This window comes from Budorcas taxicolor, chromosome 19 (genome assembly GCF_023091745.1).
Source record: "Budorcas taxicolor isolate Tak-1 chromosome 19, Takin1.1, whole genome shotgun sequence".
Taxonomy (NCBI): Eukaryota; Metazoa; Chordata; class Mammalia; order Artiodactyla; family Bovidae; genus Budorcas; species Budorcas taxicolor.
Window position 1 is genome coordinate 12,154,954 of NC_068928.1, and position 20,785 is coordinate 12,175,738.

At 41.6% G+C, this 20,785-nt stretch overlaps 1 protein-coding gene across 8 annotated transcripts in view; it reads right to left on the reverse strand.

Moving 5' to 3' along the window:
- The window catches only part of BCAS3 (BCAS3 microtubule associated cell migration factor), a 586,221-nt gene that overhangs the window by 555,551 nt on the left and 9,885 nt on the right, over positions 1-20,785 (reverse strand). For all 8 annotated transcript variants that reach the window (XM_052658881.1, XM_052658882.1, XM_052658879.1 and 5 more), the window contains exon 4: positions 16,797-16,872. In XM_052658881.1, coding sequence (XP_052514841.1) covers positions 16,797-16,872 — 76 coding nt within the window. The remainder of the gene's footprint in view (positions 1-16,796; positions 16,873-20,785) is intronic.

Here is a 20,785-nt window from a genome sequence, read left to right on the forward strand (position 1 = left end):
CATAAGGGTGGTGTCATCAGCATATCTGAAATTATTGATATCTCTCCCAGCAATCTTGATTCCAGCTTGCGTTTCTTCCAGCCCAGCGTTTCTCATGATGGACTCTGCACAGAAGTTAAATAAGCAGGGTGACAATATACAGCCTTGACATACTCCTTTTCCTATTTGGAACCAGTCTGTTGTTCCATGTCCAGTTCTAACTGTTGCTTCCTGGCCTGCATACAGATTTCTCAAGAGGCAGGTCAGGTGGTCTGGTATTCCCATCTCTTTCAGAATTTTCCACAGTTTCTTGTGATCCACACAGTCAAAGGCTTTGGCATAGTCAATAAAGCAGAAATAGATGTTTTCCTGGAACTCTCTTGCTTTTTCCATGATCCAGCGGATATTGGCAATTTGATCTCTGGTTCCTCTGCCTTTTCTAAAACCAGCTTGAATATCTGGGAGTTCACGGTTCACGTATTGTTGAAGCCTGGCTTGGAGATTTTTGAGCATTACTTTACTAGCATGTGAGATGAGTGCAATTGTGCAGTAGTTTGAGCATTCTTTGGCACTGCCTTTCTTTAGGATTGGAATGAAAACTGACCTTTTCCAGTCCTGTGGCCACTGTTGAGTTTTCCAAATTTGCTGGTATATTGAGTGCAGCACTTTCACAGCATCATCTTTCAGGATTTGAAAGAGCTCTACTGCAATTCCATCACCTCCACTGGCTTTATTCGTAGTGATGCTTTCTAAGGCCCACATGACTTCACATTCCAAGATGTCTGGCTCTAGATGAGTGAAAACACCATCGTGATTATCTGGGTCGTGAAGATCTTTTTTGTACAGTTCTTCTGTGTATTCTTGCCATCTCTTCTTAATATCTTCTGCTCCTGTTAGGTCCATACGATTTCTGTCCTTTATCGAGCCCATCTTTGCATGAAATGTTCCCTTGGTATCTCTAATTTTCTTGAAGAGATCTCTATTCTTTCCCATTCTGTTCTTTTCCTCTATTTCTTTGCATTGATCGCTGAAGAAGGCTTTCTTATCTCTTCTTGCTATTCTTTGGGACTCTGCATTCAGATGCTTATATCTTTCCTTTTCTCCCTTGCTTTTCGCTTCTCTTCTTTTCACAGCTATTTGTAAGGCTTCCCCAGACAGCCATTTTGCTTTTTTGCATTTCTTTTCCATGGGGATGGTCTTGATCCCTGTGTCCTGTACAATGTCACGAACCTCATTCCATAGTTCATCAGGCACTCCATCTATCAGATTTAGGCCCTTAAATCTATTTCTCACTTCCACTGTATAATCATAAGGGATTTGATTTAAGTCATAGCAGTTTTCCCTGCTTTCTTCAATTTGAGTCTGAATTTGGTAATAAGGAGTTCATGATCTGAGCCACAGTCAGCTCCTGTCTTGTTTTTGCTGACTGTATAGAGCTTCTGCATCTTTGGCTGCAGAGAATATAATCAGTGTGATTTCGGTGTTGACCATCTGGTGATGTCCATGTGTAGAGTCTTCTCTTGTGTTGTTGGAAGAGGGTGTTTGCTATGACCAGTGCATTCTCTTGGCAAAACTCTATTAGTCTTTGCCCTGCTTCATTCCGCATTCCAAGGCCAAATTTGCCTTTTACTCCAGGTGTTTCTTGACTTCCTACTTTTGCATTCCAGTCCCCTATAATGAAAAGGACATCTTTTTTAGGTGTTAGTTCTAAAAGGTCTTATAGGTCTTCATAGAACCATTCAACTTCAGCTTCTTCAGCATTACTGGTTGGGGCATAGGCTTGGATTACTGTGATACTGAATGGTTTGCCTTGGAAACGAACAGAGATCATTCTGTCGCTTTTGAGATTGCATCCAAGTACTGCATTTCAGATTCTTTTGTTGACCATGATGGCTACTCCATTTCTTCTGAGGGATTCCCGCCCGCAGTAGTAGATATAATGGTCATCTGAGTTAAATTCACCCATTCCAGTCCATTTTAGTTCGCTGATTCCTAGAATGTCAACGTTCACTCTTGCCATCTCCTGTTTGACCACTTCCAATTTGCCATGACTCATGGACCTGACTTTCCAGGTTCCTATGCAATATTGCTCTTTACAGCATCAGACCTTGCTTCTATCACCAGTCACATCCACAGCTGGGTATTGTTTTTGCTTTGGCTCCATCCCTTCATTCTTTCTGGAGTTATTTCTCCACTGACCTCCAGTAGCATATTGGGCACCTACTGACCTGGGGAGTACCTCTTTCAGTATCCTACCATTTTGCCTTTTCATACTGTTCATGGGGTTCTCAAGGCAAGAATACTGAAGTGGTTTGCCATTCCCTTCTCCAGTGGACCACATTCTGTCAGACCTCTCCACCATGACCCGCCCGTCTTGGGTTGCCCTGGGGCGGCGACCGAGAGGAGCAACCTTACACCCAAGGAGTGGTGGCTGCTGGGGCGCAGGAGGGCCTAGAGGAGCCATCCCACGTTGAAGGTCAGGAACGGAGGCGGGAGGAGATACCCCCTCACCCAAGGTAAGGAGCAGTGGCTGTGCTTTGCTGGAGCAGCCGTGAAGAGATATACCATGCCCAAGGTAAGAGAAACCCTAAGAGAAACCCAAGTAAGATGGTAGGTGTTGCAAGGGGGCATCAGAGGTCAGACGCACTGAAACCATACTCACGGAAATCTAGTCAATCTAATCACACTAGGACCACAGCCTTGTCTAATTAGCACAAGTAGGTTTTAAAAATCAAACTCTGTCAGGAGGGTACCAGTAGCAAGTATCACTCCATCTCACATGAAGAGGAGACTACAGAGCCTGGCAGAGTGACAGCAGTGCCCAGGGGAAACAGTAGCGCGGGGTGAAGGACAGCGGAGCAGCGCCCGCAGAGGCAGACAGCATGAGTTGTGTGGGTTCACAAGTTGTATCTGGACACTCTGAGGAACAACAGGCAGAGGATAAGGAAAAGTAAGACGCAAGATGGGGAGCAGTGGGGGAACTTCCCCGGAGGTCCAGTGGTGAAGATTCTGTGCTCTCAATGCAAGGGGCAAGGGTTGGATGCCCAGTCAGGGAACTAAGATCCCACGTGCCACATGGTAGGGCCAAAAAAAGATGGAGTAAAGGTGTCTGCAAAGAGCTAGCGGGCTTGTGTAAGTTGGCACAAGAAGCACTGTGCCAGTATGATTACTCTTGTCATAAAATCATGCTACATTAAAAAATTTTTTTCTAATTAAGAAATTTTTTAAAATAAAAATCAAACTCTCACTAGATACCCAGGAAATACTAATATCAAGAACACAACCACCTATAAAGGCAAATCAAGGTAAAATATTTAGCAAAATTAACTAAACACAAATATGATGTGTAACCATCTAGAATTCTAATATGTATAAATTAGCAATGGAAGAAAAATTATGTTCCTTTACTTACAGGGGATAGTAAATCCTGACACATTTGAACGCACTGGACATACAGTTCACAATAAAAGAATTATGTGTACTTTTCTAATCAACTTTTCCAGTTCACATCAGTGAATATTAAGCATTTATCATCAGTACTATACACTATATCCTTACTGAACAGAACTAATACACCTCAAAAATCACTCATCAAGCCTTTTCTTCTCAGATCACAACCTTATCTTCCAGTAAGTTTGCTCAACTATTTGCTTTGTGATTTGCTCTCTGACTTCATTAAGACCTCCAATCCACTGAAACCCTGCCTTCTCCCTACTCTTCAGGCCTCTCTTATATATTTACTCTCCTCCTGCCTTAACAGTCTTTGATCAGGCATCTCAGTAACTTCTGCCAGTCATCTACATTCTCTTATCCCTTTGTGTGGGATCTCTGCATGGCACCCAACCAGCAAAACCTCAATGCTAGATGAGTCCAACCAGTCCACTACCCCAGTATATTCCATGGCAACCAAGTACCAGGAGAGAAAATCACACGAGACATAACTGTCACCACTATAAATTATCTCCACAAACCTCAACAGAGCCTTCAAAACTGCACAACAAATGTACTCAATTTTCTGAAACTTCTACAATTTCAATGACTTTCTTAAACTGTTCTTCAAGCCCTGACTCCACCCAGTCTCTCCTCACTCAGCAGAGAATGTGTCTCATATACCACACAAGGAATCTAGAAACGTTCTGTTGCCAAAGACCTACATGCATCTGTACCACTCACTCTCTTCTCACTCCACTCTACGACACACAATTCTCTTTCCTTTTGTCGAAAGTAAATCACTCTGCAAGGGGGAAGGGGAGGGTGGGATGAATTAGATTAGGACTCTTTGCGACCCCACAGACTATACACATATAGTCCATGGAATTCTCCAGGCCAGAATCCTGGAGTGGGTAGCCTTGCCCTTCTCCAAGGGATCTTCCCAAGCCCGGGATGGAACCCAGGTCCCCTGCACTGCAAGCGGATCCTTTACCAGCTGAGCCACAAGTGAAGCCCATAAATACATCACCATGCAGTATACCACAGGGAGCTCAGCTGGGTTTTGCCCTGGATGGGTGAGTCGGTGGAGAGAGGGGAGGTGTGGGCGGGAGGTCCAAGAGGGAGGGGACACATGCAGACATATAGCTAATTCACTGTGTTATACAGCAGAAACTAATGCAACACTGCAAAGCAGTTATACTCCAGTAATTTTTAAAGTGAGAAACCTCCAGTCTGACAAGGGAGACAGATGTATAAGCTGATGATTCTAAAACAGCATGAAAAAGGCAACAATAAATGTAGGTGCTAGGGCAGAGATGACTAACATCATGGAGAAATGATAAAGCCAGAGTACCAAGAGAGACGCCATAGAGCCTCAATCACCTACAGTTTTAAAGGATGAATAGAACTTCTCTAAACAAACAAAAATAAAGTAAATCACTCTGCTTTGGATCCTATTCTCTCTCACCTTCTCAGGGCTCTTTTTCTAACCCTTCCTTTCCTGTATCTCCCATTCCTTCCACGTCCTGTATACTCCCAATGAGTATTTAAACATGCTAAAGTGTCTATCTTTTAAAATGTTTCAAATAAATCAATACCAGTTAATTGTAGATATAAATGACAAAGCTAAAATTAACAAAACACTAGAGGAACACTGTAGAAATGTATTTTCATGATTATGGTACAGGGAAAATACTTCACAACAGGACACAAAAAACTCCTAGTATAAAAAACCAGCAAATTCTACTACATTAAATTTATTACATTAAAATGGAGAATTTCTGTTTCTCATGAGCCACCCTGACCAGGAGAGTGAAAAGCCAAGCCAGAGCCTGGGAGAAGAGACAATTATAACCCCACAAGGATTTGTCTAATTCACATACATACATACATATAGTTGCTAAGTCATGTACAAATTAAAAATCAATATGAAAAAGGTAGGTCATTAGAAAAATAGGCAGGAGACATGAAAAACACTTCAAAAATAGGATATTCAAATCAATCATCAGTGAACATGAAAAGTGGCTCAACCTCATTTGGAATCAAGGAAGTGTTAATTAAAACCACAATGACAAAGCCAAGAGTTGGCAGGATATGGAGTGAAGAGGCTGCTTATTTAGTGCTAGTAAATGCAAATCAGTAAGACCACTTGGGAAACAGACTATATACACTCAGGTTGATGATCCCATGCCCTTTGACCAAGTAGTTCCACTCTAGGTATAAACTCATTAGAAGCCTCAGCACAGATACACCAAGAGACAAGAATGCTTACCACAATATTACTGCAATCAAGTAATTACAGCTGGAATCAACCCCAAGTCCATGAAGAGGAGAAAGGATAAGCACCAGGGGTACACGGATACAATGTACAATACAACACTACTCAGCACAGGAAAAAAATGACCTACTATCATATACCATAATATGGATGAACCTCACAGACATAGTAAGCAAAAGAAGCCAGACACAAAAGCCTATATACGGAACGATTCTCTATATGAAATTCAGAATCACTAGGCAATTAGGTAGCAACATTCTATTTTCTACCTTAGTTATGGCTCCACGGATTTACGATGTGTAAAAATTCAGTGATCCATACTTTTGTGCTATTTATCATGATATATTTGCACAATAAATAAGGTGGGTTTGTTTTTATATTTTTGGCTGCTCCAGGCAGCATGTGCAAATCTTAGTTCCCTGAATAGGGATCAAACTTACAACCCCTGCAAAGGAACCCTGGAATCTTAACCCACCAGGGACCACCAGGCAAGTCCCTAAATAAGGGTTTTTTTAAATCATAAACCAGGAATATCCCTGTCCCTTTATTTGACTTCACTATTTCCCCATTCTAGGAGCTGAACTCTTTGTTTATAGCTGCCATCTGTTTCTCATCTCTCATTCACCCCAACCTATTCCAGAATGTGTTTCTGCCCCAACACTCCTCCCAGGTGACTTTTACTATGGTCATCCGTAACCTCCAAGTTGTTGAATCCAATATATGTTCTTTAAGAACATCTTGTTAAGATTATTCAGCAGCTATAACCAATGCTAACCATATTCTCCACTGGCTCATCCTTTTCTAACTTCTCTTGAAATATCAGAGTTACCCTAAGCAAATTCCTAAACTCACTTTTCTTCTTACGCTAACCCTCCTTAAGTGACCGCATTCCAACCATTGCTTCAGTTACTCTCTGCTAGTGACTTCCTCCGTATGGGTTTTGGATGTCTCAACAGAAGATCAAATTCCACTTAAAGATCAGGATTTCCTCCCCAAACATGATGTTCCAGAGTTTCCTATTTTGGGGAACAGCATGATTATCTATCCAGATAGCAAAATCAGGAACCGCCTTCTTCCTTCCCTCCAGCAATAAATCTATGAGCAAGCTTCCTAAATAGCTCTCTGCTTACACCACCACCACCTCTGTCTACAACATCTATTGCAAAAGCCTGAGTGACTTTCTGCCTCCACCACTGTCCACCAAACTCTGTATTAGAGTCAGAGTGATCTTTTCAAAATACAGATATTGGGAATTCCCTGGCAGTCCAGTAATTAGGATTCTGTACTCACTGCCATCGGCCCACAGTTCGATCCCTGACTGGGGAACTAAAATCCCATAAGCTAAGAGGCACAGTTGAAAACAAAAACAACAAAAAATGGCATACCTACTCACTTCTACCCTCTACACTAGTGACTTCCCATCACTCAAATATAAAGATCAAAATCTTGAACACCGCTCATAACCAGTAATTTTTTCTTCCTATTTTTTGGCTACAAGGCTTAGCATGGGGGATCTTAGTTCTTCAACCAGATATCCAATCCATGCCCCCTGCAGTGGAAGTACAATGTCTTAAACTCTGGACCATCAGGGAAGTCCCAGTTATTTTTTATGCTGATTTTCCTTTGATGGGAATTCACTAGCATAAAATTAATAGCACATGATTCGATATCCAGCAAAATTCAGAATCATAAGCTTATTTAACCTAAGGGCATAATTAATTCTCTTTCATTATCATTTAGTCACTCAGTTTTAAGCAAGCAATGCAAAGAAATAAAGGAAAAACAACACAATGGGAAAGACTAGAGATCTCAAGAAAATTAGAGATACCAAGGGAACATTTCTTGCAAAGATGGGCAAAGTAAAGGACAGAAACAGTATGGACCTAACAGAAGCAGAAGAGATTAAGAAGTGGCAAGCATACACAGAAGAACTTTAAAAAAAGTCTTAATGATCGGGATAACCACAATGGTTTGGTCACTCACCTAGAGCCAGACGTCCTGGAACATGAAATCACTGGGTTTAGGAAGCATTACTACAAACAAAGCTAGTGGAGGTGATGGAATTCCAGCTAAGTTATTTCAAATCCTAAAAGATGATGCTCTGAAAGTGTTGCACTCAATATGGCAGCAAATTTGGAAAACTCAGTAGGGGCCACAGGACTGGAAAAGGTCCGTTTTCTTTCCAGTCCCAAAGAAGGGCAATACCAAAGAATGTTCAAGCTACCCTACAATTTTACTCATTTCACATGCTAGCAAGGTAATGCTGAAAATCCTTCAAACTAGGCTTCAACACTACATGAATCGAGAACTTCCAGATGTACAAGCTGGATTTAGAATAGGCAGAGGAACCAGAGATCAAATTGTCAACATCCACAGGACCATAGAGAAAGAAATGGAATTCCAGGAAAAACATCTACTTCTCCTTCACTGACTACACTAAAGCCTCTTATTGTGTAGGTCACAACAAACTGAGAGATGGGATACCAGACCACCTGACCTGCCTCCTGAAAAGCCTGTATGCAGGTCAAGAAGCAACAGTTAGAACTGGACATGGAACAATAGACTGGTTCAACCTTGGAAAAGGAGTACAACAAGGCTGTATATTGTCACCCTGCTTATTTAATTTATACGCAGAGTACATTATGGGAAATGCAGAGCTGGATGAAACTCAAGCTGAAACCAAGATAGCCAGGAGAAATATCAGTAACCTCAGATATGCAGATGATACTACCCTAATGGCAGAAAGCAAAGAGGAACTAACAAGCCTCTTGAAGAACGTGAAAGAGTAGAGAGAAAACGCGGGCTTAAAATTCAACATTCAAAAGACGATCATAGCATTCGGTTCCATCACTCCATAGCAAACAGATGGGGAAACAATGGAAACAGTGACAAGACTATTTTCTTGGGCTTCAAAATCGCTGTGAACAGTGGCTGCAGCCATGAAATTAAAAGACGCTTGCTCCTTGGAAGGAAAGCTATGACAAACTTAGTGTATTATAAAGCAGAGAAATTACTTTGCCAACAAAGGTCCACTAGTCAAAGCTATGGTTTTTTTCAGTAGTCATGAAGAGATCTGAGAGTTGGACCATAAAGAAGGCTGAGCACCAAAGAACCGTGGTGTTGGAGAAGACTTCTGAGAGTCTCCTGGACAGTTAGGAGATCAAACCAGTCAATCCTAAAGGAAATCAACCCTGAATATCCATCAGAAGGACTGATGTTGAAGCTGAAGCTCCAATACTCCGGCCATCTGATGCAAAGAGCCGACTCACTGGAAAAGACCCTGATGCTGGGAAAGACTGAGGGCAAGAGGAGAAGAGGGTGACAGAGGATGAAATGGTTGGATGGTATCACTGACTCAATGGACATGAGTTTGAGCAAACTCCCGGAGATAGTGAAGGACAGGGAAGCCTGGCGTGCTGCAGTCCACGGGGTCACAAAGAGTCAGACACGACTGAGTGACTGAACAACAACAAAGCCACTCAGTCGTGTCCGACTCTCTGTGACCCCACGGCCTGTAGCCTGCCAGCCTCCTCTGTCCAAGGGATTTCCCAGGCAAGAATACTAGAGTGGGCTACCATTTCCTTCTCCAGGAGGTCTTCCCAACCCAGGGGCTTTACCTGCGTCTCCTACACTACATGCAGACCCTTTACCACTGAGCCACCGGGGAAGCCCAATTCTCTTTACATCTAACATTTAAATGTTCTTTTATAATATTCCATTGCTTTGTATACACATTATCTAATCTGATGCAAAAAAATCCTGTTTTATATGTAGAGCAGGAGCTGATTTCATTTTATCACTGACAAGAACAAGTTCAGGGAATCCCCTGGTTGTACAGCGGTTAGGACTCTGTGCTCTCACTGCTGGGGGCCCAGGTTCATTGCCTAGTCAGGGAACTAACATCCCACAAGCCATGTGGTGTGGCCTAAAAGAAAAAAACTTAAAAGGAACAGGGGAGTTTCCCAACGCAGGGATCAAACCCAGGTCTCCCACACTGTGGGCAGATTCTTTACGAGCTGAGCGTGGATCTCAAACCAGGGCCTCCTGCGTTGCAGGCAGATTCTGTACCAACTGAGCTATCAGGGAAGCCCTGTCACCCAGAAACAAAGAACAAGGTGGGTACAATTTACTCAAAGCTGAAGAGCAATCTCAGGATTCTCGATCTCAGTCATCTTTGTACCACAGCTACCACCTTGATCACAGGTTGTCACTTTTAGAAGGGCTCAAATGCCACATATAAAACCCTGACGTCATTATACAAAAATCTCCCTTATCTTACTTTAGGTTCTGCTTAGTCACTTGTGCTATTTTTCTTTCTCTGGATGGTGGGAGAGCAGACTTCATTACTTTTAAGTGAAGCTCTTAATTTTGTAAAAATTTTAGGTTATTCTTCAGAACTATTACAGCCTTAAGTAATCCTTATTCTTTGACTTTATATCTTTTATCATACCATCACTGGTTATTCTATAACTGCTCTTTAACTTTTTCACTGGTTTCTTTTTTCTCCCCTAAGTATGGACTTTACAGTTTTTCCTATAGAGATTTGTAGCATTTCCTCTGCGGTTTTAGATTAACTACGACATTTTCCTTTGATTCACTCATCCTTCAACAACATGTCTATCTTCACTGAGAACACAGTTGCGGCTGCCAAGGAGGAGGGAGGGAGAGGAGAGAAGGATTGGGAGTTTGGCATTAGCAGATGAAAATTATTATATATAGGATGGATAAACAACAAGGTCCTGCTGTATAGCACAGGGAACTATATTCGATATCCTGTGATAAACCATCATGGAAAAGAAGATGAAAAAGAATGTATAGATATGTATAACAATCACTTTGCTATACAGAAGAAATTAACACAACACTGTAAATCAACTATATGTCAATAAATTTTTTTTACAGTCTATCTTATTTGTTAACCTCACCTATTAGCACACTCAGTATACTCTCTCTCCTTGGAAAAATGTTTGCACTTGGGAGGAGGAGAGGGGGATCCTGGATTTTCTGCTCACCTCAAAAATCAAGGTGTAAATGAAATTAAATCTTTCCTCCCAAACCAGCTTCTTCTGTATTTCACATCTATGTTGATAGAAGCAATATTCTACCAACACCCAGGCTAAAAACTGGAAAAATTCACTTTTCGTAGATGCTGACAGGTGAATGAGGGGCTTCCCAGGTGGCACAACGATGAAGATTCTGCCTGCCAATGCAGGAGGCGCAGGTGGTGTGCATTCAATCACTGGGTCGGGAAGATCCCCTGGAGGAGGGAATGGCACCCCACTCCAGAATTCTTGCCTGGAGAATCCCAAGGACAGAAAAGCCTGGCAGGCTACAGTCCATGGGGTCGCAAAGAGTTGGACACGACTGAGTGACTGAGGGCACACACGTGCACACAACAGCTGAATGAGGATTAAGGCTGAAATGCTCATTTCAGCCAGAAGATCCCATGTGCAAAGATTCCAAGGTATAAAAAGTTCTTTGCTTTTAGTGACTTTTGAAAGGGAAGTGAGGTTAAAGTATAGATATTGAAGCATTGTACTTAGATGGGAAACGATTAAGAGTTTGAGGTATTTGGGGATATCTAAGTGAAGATGTCTAGGAGGCAGCTGAAATGGGGACCCAGGCACACTAGAGCAACAGAGGCTTACAGCCCCTACTCTCTCTGCATGCCTCACACGCTTCCTCCTCTATACCTCCCCTTTTCTGATAACTGATCTTACCCTCCCCCCGCATCAAGCACAGGGACAGGCACACAACCAGCTGAGCCAGTTCTAACGCCACATCCTTGGCCACTGCAACTACTCCCATAACTGGAAGGTAATCCAGACTGAGCATGCTGGATTGCCCAACGGACTCTTTTTTCCTCTTTGATCATAAAGTTATGAACAGAGAGCTTTGAGCAATCACTGCTCCAACCTCGTTAGACAAGTCGGAAAAGAGAAGAAAGCATCAGAGAGGAGCAGTGAGAAGTGAAAGACTCAAGGGATTAAGCCACTACACTTCCCAGCCATGGGAGTAGGTTTAAAAAGAATTCCCTATGGAAAACAGCATGGTGGTTTCTCAAAAAATTATGAAGAACTTATGGGCCAACAATTCCACTTATGGGTATTACTCAAAAAGAACTGAAAGCAGGGACTCAAAGAGTTATTTGCAAAAATAACTGTTAAAAGCAGCATTCTTTGTAAAGCCAAAGGAAAAGATAAAATGATTTAAAAAAAAAACAGAATATCACACAGACTTAGAAAGGAAATTTAGACACATGTATGATATCACATGAGAAACGCTGGGCTGGAAGAAGCACAAGCTGGAATCAAGATTGCTGGCAGAAATATCAATAACCTCAGATATGCAGATGACACCACCCTTATGGCAGAATGTGAAGAAGAACTAAAAAGCCTCTTAATGAAAGTGAAAGAGGAGAGTGAAAAAGTTGGCTTAAAGCTCAACATTCAGAAAACGAAGATCATGGCATCTGGTCCCATCACTTCATAGCAAATAGATGGGGAAACAGTGGAAACAGTGTCAGACTTTATTTTTGGGGGCTCCAAAATCACTGCAGATGGTGATCGCAGCCATGAAATTAAAAGATACTTACTCCTTGGAAGGAAAGTTATGACCAACCTAGATAGCATATTCAAAAGCAGAGACATTACTTTGCCAACAAAGGTCCGTCTAGTCAAGGCTCCAGTTTTTCCAGTGGTCATGTATGGATGTGAGAGTTGGACTGTGAAGAAAGCTGAGCACCAAAGAATTGAACGCTTTTGAACTGTGGTGTTGGAGAAGACTTTTGAGAGTCCCTTCCGACTGCAAGGAGATCTAACCAGTCCATTTTAAAGGAGACCAGTCCTGGGTATTCATTGGAAGGACTGATGCTAAAGCTGAAACTCCAATACTTTGGCCACCTCATGTGAAGAGCTGACTCATTGGAAAAGACCCTGATGCTGGGAGGAATTGGGGTCAGGAGGAGAAGGGGACGACAGAGGATGAGATGGCTGGATGGCCACCGACTCGATGGACATGAGTTTGGGTAAACTCTGGGAGTTGGTGATGGACAGGGAGGCCTGCAATTCATGGGGTCGCAAAGAGTCGGACATGACTAAGCAACTGAATTGAACTGAACTGATGATATCACTCAATGATGCCGCTTATGAGGTGGCTTAAGTACCTCCAATTCAGAGACAAAGTAGAATGGTGGTTGCCTGGAGTTAGTGAGGAGGAGAGAATGTGGAGTTGTTGTTTAATGGGTATAGTTTCAGTTTTACAAGGTAAAAACAGCTCTGGAGATTGGCTGTGTAACAATGTGAATGTATTTACAACTACAGTACACTCAAAAATGGCTAAGAAAGTAAATTTTATGTTAAGCACATTTTACCACAATTAAAACCTTTTTTCCCTTAAACTGATCACATGCAACTAAAAAAAAAAATCCTATTGAATAGAAAAATTGATATCTAAGTATATTCTTAAACCTTGATATTAGAACTGACCAACCCAGGATAGTAACAATTACCCCGCAAAGGCTAGAAAGTTGGCAGTTCTTATACTGAAGCAAACCAGCTGATTAAACCTGATGTGTTTTGGGACTCACACTACATGCTCACCTTTAGAGAATGTGACAGAAAATGTCAGGATATTAACCTGCTTTGGCTACTTCTTATATCTTTTTCAGTACAGTGAGTGCCTCAAGAAAAACGAGACTGGGTATAAACGAGACTGCCTGAAAGCAGATACAAAACGATAACCATGACACAAAGGGCCTTAATCCTCCTTTCTATTAAACTCCAACAGTCGCAGTCTCTACCAGACACCAAACCAGATTAGGATCGGAGATACCCAAAAGGATTCGGGAAAGGAGAATCCCAATAACCCAGATTCCTCAGAAGTATCTCTCCTATAAGCTGTTACCTGCTCCACCCCCAACTCTGATAAGCCCATAATCAAACGGGCTGCAACCCTGTGGTAAGGGGCCAAGTGGCACCATTTAATAATTCCATGATGAAAAGCAGAGTTCTCAGGCCTGTTAGAATAAACAGAAAGAAATCACCAGAGCACAGTTCAATTCAAAGACTACAAGTTTTAAATTAACAGCTAATAGAGTTTCATTAATATTATAAAATAACTTAAATCTATGGACAGGTAAAAGACTTCTAAATTGTTTTGCCAGAAAAAAACTCCAAGTGTAGCAAAGAGAAGCCTAAGTACCTAATACAATCTCTGGGTACCCAACTGCTCTACAAAGAAACAGGCTGCTGAGCTACCTTGGCTGCGGCCAGAAGCAGCCTCTCCACTGTCTCCCTTATGATGTCATGACAGACAAAAGGCAATGATCAAGGGATCGCATCCCAGCTATGGAAGACAAAATCAGAGAAGGGCGGGTTGGCTGATCAAGAATCTCTAATGCAATGGAAAAGTGCCAGAGCTAGCGGTAAAGAACCAGCCTTCCTAACGCCAGAGATGCAAGAAACACAGGCTCCAACTGTGGGTTGGGAAGATCCCCTGGAGAAGGGCATGGCAACCCACTCCAGGATTCTTGCCTGGAGAATCCCATGGACAGAGGAGCCTGGAGGGCTACAGTACAAATAGTCTGAAAGAGTCGGATATAACTGAAACAACTTAGCATGCACACACGCGGCCTTCTTCAGAGAGATGCTGGACTTGCAGCCAGTGAACCCTACTTTTTCTCTCCCATGCCAAATTTTCTTTCAATTATAAATATCTCAGAAGGTCTGCCACACAAACAGCTAAATAAAACATTCCTAAAGAAAGAACACAAATAAGAGACAAATCCAAGAAATGCTGTAAGAGACTGGGGAAGTTAAGGAGGATCAAATATCTTGGTAATATTTACTATGGCTTTAAGTCACACGCATACATGTGCGCACATGCACACACACCCCTAGGGCCAGAGATGATAGAAAGAATATCCATAAAAGTCCAGGACAAAATTTCATACACTACCAATATGATATAGAAAGGAGAGACCAAAGGATATGGGAGTGTGCTACAGTATTTAACAGGAAGATGTATAAATTTAAAAGTTTAATAAGTCAACTAAGATACAGGATACTCTTAAGGACAACCATTATAAGTTCAACAGAACACAAAGTCCCAAATAAGCGGTATCCATCTACATTTCCAGATGCAAATGCATTGCACTTCAATAATGCAAAGGCTTTATAAAGCATTATTACCCTAGCAATTCTTATTTGCTGTTAAAAAAAAAAACTTTCCTAAAGATTATTTTGATAACATTTTTAAGTTAATTTTGTGAATTTTTTTTTTGACCATGCCGTGAGACTTGTAAGATTTTAGTTCCCTGACCCAGGATTGAACCTGGGCCCCAGGCAGTGAGAGTGCAGAGTCCTAACCTCTAGACTGCCAGTGTCCAATTATGTGATTTTTTTTTTAAGTCATTTTACTGCTGACGTAAACCTTTTAAAAATCAATTACTTTTAACATTCTGCATATGCTTTATAGTTTTTTGCTATTGTCTAATATTTTCAAGACCATAACCACATTTCCTTTCTTATTAAATGAAGAAAGTCCTCTAATACACTGACATCCACAAAGCAAATACACTTGCAGAAGAGAAAAGAGTCTGAATTCATGAGGAAATGGTGACAGGAAACAAAAGATGACAAACAAGTAACCAGTTCTTAATAAAGAATGGAAAAGAAGAAAAGGAAGAAGAATATACTAGTAACAAGGAAATTTTAAATATAAAAAGCTTTCAGAGAGAAATACTGTAGGAAAAAGTTATGTATCATAAATAAACACCTATACAAACGAATGTGTTATTCTGCTCAGTACGGCATAACAAGTTGCCATTGCGGAAGTGGCAGCCTCCCGCGTTCTGGACAGTAGTTTTTAAAGGAAAATGCGGAATCTTAAACGTCCCAGAGGAGACAAAGACTCAAGAGTAAGGTACCCATCAATGTCCAACCAGCAAATGAAAACAACTCAGTGTATTCGTAATTGGGAACTTAATACAGACAACTGGTCCCACAGATGGTGGCCCACTGAATTAGCAACAGCAGGAAGCCAATACCACCGCTAAGCTAGGAAGACAGGGAGGAAAGCAGGGTCCTGGGGTCGCCCCGCAGAAAGACGAGCGGAGCTGCCCAGGGGAAGAGAGAAGCACGGAGGAAATGCAGCTGCCAAAAGAGAGGGAGAGGGAATAATACTCTCCCTTGCTCCCATCTTCCCTTCCGATCTCCTACCAGTGCCTCCGAAACTCAGCCAGAAGACAACAGACAAGGAGCAGCCCTTTGCAGGAAGAGCAATGACATGGAAGGAAGGTGTCTGAGAACAAACAGGCCTTGGACTGGCATAAATTCTGCTCAGGAATATAATGTTTTTTAAAAATAATTTCCCTTTTATTTACTTATTTGGCTACACCAAGCCTGGGCTTCCCTCATAGCTCAGTCGGTAAAAAATCTGCCTGCAACGCAGGAGGCCCGGGTTCAATTCCTGGGTCAGGAAGATCCCCTGGAGAAGGAAATGGTAACCCACTCTGGTATTCTTGCCTGGAGAATTCCATGGACAGAAGAGCCTGGTGAACTACAGTCCATGGGGTCACAAGAGTCGGACACGACTTAGCAACTAAACCAAACTACCAAGCCTTGCTTGCAGCATGCAGGATCTTCCGCTGTGACATTCAAACTCTGAGTTGCACCGTGTGGTATCTAGTTCACCAACCAGGGATTGAATTCGAGCCCCCTGTACTGGGAGCACAGTAGCCACTGGACCACCAGGGAAGTCCAGAAAAATATTTGAAAGTCTAAGAAGGTCAACACTAATTCTTACTGTGCTGTTAGAAATCCCATACAACTGACCAAACTTGAATTAGAAAAACTTTTTTTCTAAGAAATTGTTATCTTACTTGGACTTAAAAGTTTAAGGCTAGGCACTACATGTACAGTGACTCTAAGACTTGTACAATATTAATTCTAATCAAGTTTCTATAGTTGAAAATAAATGTTTTTTGGAAACTTAAAAAGTCATTTTAAGAGAAAGTAACCTGACAAAAGGTAAGGGTTCTCTTTTTGGAATCAGGTCAACCTCAAACATTTAATTCACATGGCCCCCCCGCAAAAAGTTAAAAGCATACCATTTAAATCTGCATTTTCAAATCTGACCCAGACTATTTTCTCCTTTTCTTCTGTTAGAGGTGTTCCACTGTAAGCCTGTAGAGTAAACAGAAATATCTGAATGAAAATGTTTTATAGCACGAATACTACTGATGTTCAAAACAAAGAGTAACTGAACCCCTCCAACCTCACCAATCCTACATCTTGAGAAATGGCACATTTTGTAATATTTTTATTTTCAAAGAAAGCTATCAAGGAGTCTGATAATCTTGGTCAGGAAAGGGTTTTTAGCCTACGAACTGCAGAAACCTAAAATACAATGATGAGAGTCTATTGCAGTGTCACTATAATTCAAAGACACTCAAAAACGAATCTCCTTTACTGGTCAACAAATAAAGCTGAAGAAATAAACCAAACCACCACACACATTGATTTAGTTTCCAAGTGTTTAGGATCAAGCAATTATACTCTACCTAAAACTGTCAAGATCATTACTTTCCGCTAACCACCAGTTCCAGGTGGGGGGTGCTGGCCAGAGTTGGGGATGGAAAAACCATTACTTTTTCAGTCTCTTATCTGGCCTCTAGACCCAACCTATAAGCTTTCTTGCAGGCCCACAAGGGTCACAAAGATAAGCATAAACTGCTGTGAAGTCACTGGGAGAGTATCAACAGTATCCACCAGTATTCTTTTTACAGTGAACCACTTTTAAAGTTTTTATTGAATTTGTTACAATATTGTTTGTTTTATCTTTTGGTTTTTTGGTTGTGAGGTATGTGCGATCTTAGCTCCCTGACCAGGGATTGAACCTGCGCTGCCTGTGCTGGAAGGTGAAGTCCTAACCACTGGAGTGCCAGGGAAGTCTCCCGTCAGTGTTCAAAGGGAGTCATCTCTCCACAAAGCAAATGCTTTTATTTAAAAGTGTCTAGATTTTTCTAGGTTGTATATACTTGCAAGCACTGAGGATGTCTACAGAAAGCTGCAACATTTTCAGTTATAAAGTGATACTCAGTTCACAGAAGTTATTTAATATAAACTGTATCGAAAGCTTACAAAAACTACTATCCAATATATAATGTGTTATACATGACTTGCTTTAAATTTCCATGTCACTTTATAGCCTTTTTCTGTACTATACAGTGTTAATGGCCACTAAAGATATTACTAAAAGACAGGATCATTTTAATAGTAGGTTTATTAAACAAAAAAAAAATGTTATCTTACACATTCATGTGATTTCAATTGTCTTTGTTTAAAAAAAAAACAACCTGAGATATAGTACAACTGATTCCTTTGGAGAAAAGGAAAAGCTATACTAGAACTAACGAATTCATCTACTTTATCTTCAACCATCTCATCCTCTTCTTCCTCTTCTTCCTCTGTCTTGCTCTCTTATCCTTAAAAACTCTTGAAAATTCCCTGGGTATCCAGTGGTTGAGAAACCATCTTGCAATGCAGGAGAGGCAGGTTCAATCCCTGGTTGGGAAACTAAGATCTCACATGCTGCAGGAGCAACTAAGCCTCAGTGCAGCCAAAAATAAAAAATCTTTAGAAAAAACAGAACAAAACTTTCCCTATTAAAAATAAAGTTCTCACCTGGGAATAATTTTAGATTATTAAACATAGCACCGAGTTCTCATATACCAGTCAACCAAATTCACCTACTATTAACTATCTAATCTAACCAAATCTGACCTTACCATGGTACCTCTGTCAAAACCAGTGACTAACACGGGTGCTTTACTACTAATTAAGCCCCAGTCGTTATTGGGATCTCAGCAATTTTTCCACTAATGTCCTTTCTCTGCTCGAGGATTCAACCTAGGGTACCGCATTGCATTTAGGATGACCCCTTTTCCCCTATGTCAGGCTCTCCATTAACCTGGTAAAGCAATAATACATTTCTAAATCTTCTTCCATTTAGCATAAGGCTGCTTGTGTGTGTGTGTGCACTAAGTCACTTCAGTTTCATTGCAACCCTATGAACTGTAGCCCACCAGGCTCCTCTGTCCATGGGATTTTCCAGGCAAGAATACTGGAGTGGGTTGCCATTTCCTCCTCCAGGGAATCTTCCCGAACTAGGGATTGAACCCAGCTCTCCTGCACTGCAGGCAAATTCGTTACTGCTGCGCCATCAGGGAACCCTTAAGGCAGCTTATCACCTCCTTAATCAACATTCTCCCAATTCCTCTGCAACATTTACACAATGCTCTCCTTTGACTTCTGGCCAACATGCAGCATGAAACAAGGTTAAAAGAGGCTTTTCAGTGGATTGGGATTCTTAAGACTTCTTCTCTTTCCCCTTCAGGGAGAAACAAGACTTTCACAAGGCTTACAATACTTTTGCTACGTCTTCAGGTTTTCATCTTTCCTCAGTAGACATACTGCTCTCTACTAAGCATTTTTGAGAAAATTCTATGAAGTTGACCGAAGCATATTGTGTGCCTTCCTGCAGGTTGGCATCTAGAAGGCACGTGACATCATGTCATTTTGCCTCCCAGCTTTCGATGATATCCTTTATACACGTTTGAGTCGTTTATTGTCAGTGAAGCACAGACTCACCAGGTGCCGATTCAGATATTTTTTTATTATATACACACTGCTCTATCTATTTGGTTGCACTAGGTCTTCGCTGCTGCACGCAGGCTTTCTCTAGTTGTGGATGGTGGAGCTACACTCCAGTTGCAGTAGGCAGGCTTCTCGCGGCGGTGGCTTCTCTTGCTGCGGAGCACAGGCTCTAGGCACCCGGGCTTCAATAGTTGCGGCCCAGGGACTCATTAGTTGTGGCTGGAGGCCCCTAGAGAGTGCAAGCTTCAGCAGCTATGAACAGGCTCAGTTGCTCCACTGCATGTGGGATCTTCCCAGACCAGGGATCAAACTGGTGTCCCCTGAATTGGTAGGCAGTTCCTACCCACTATGCCACCAGGGAAGGCCCCCATTCAGGTTTATCTGCTATCTTACTGGAGGTCAGTGTACTGGCACATAATTTCTCCCCCAGCACTGATTTTTAGCCCTCCTTCAATCAAGATCCAACAGCACTGCTCTCTTATTTAGACTTGATGGTTTTATCCCATTACTGATACAGGACTTGTTATTTCTCCTTTTATTCCTTATCTGGTTTCTGAAACATATACACATTAAGAAGCACAGAGTTATTGCTGAATTTAAAAAAACACAGCAACAGTCACTGTAGGTATGTTTTTCCTTCACTGGAGAGAAAATAACTTCCATTGCATGCTCTTTGTCAAAAGTATTACTTTTAATTATAGCAAATTATTCTACAGAGACCACATATAATTTGCTTGACTATTACTGACATTTGGGCAGGCTATAATTTTATTTAGATTGATTTGGCTGCCCTGGGTCTTCGTTGCAGCATGTGGGATCTGGTCCCCTGACCAGGGATCTAACCCTGGCCCCCTACATTGGGAGCACGGAGTCTTAGCCACTGGACCACCAGGGAAGTCCTGTGGCTACAATTTTTCACACTGAAAAATGTCAAAATTTCTCACTGAAAAGTTCTCGGCTGTAACTTTTTTTTTTCCTGAGAATTTTTTAGTTAAGTTTTCCTAAGTACAATTATTAACTCAAAGGGCACAGCTTAGAGCTTCAACAGCCATCAATGACATCTGTTAAACACAGCAGGAATTCACACTATTTGTGACAGCTGAAGCAGCTGATATAAGTCTGACAACACATTTTCTCCCTCTTAGGGATATTTGGAAACCCAGAGAATAATTTTTAGGTTCCATGAATTCAGTGATTCCCAGGATAAAGCAGGAGTTGGAACATAACCTCAACAAAGATGTATCATTTTCCACGTGGCTGAATGCAAAATGGCAGATTCTGGATTTGTTGTTGTTCAGTCGCTAAGTTGTGTCTGACTCTGCGACTCCATGAACTGCAGCAAGGCAGGCTTCTCTGTCCATCACTATCTCCTGGAGTTTCCTCAAACTCATATCCATTGAGTCAGTGATGCTATTCAACAATCTCATCCCCTGTTGTCCCA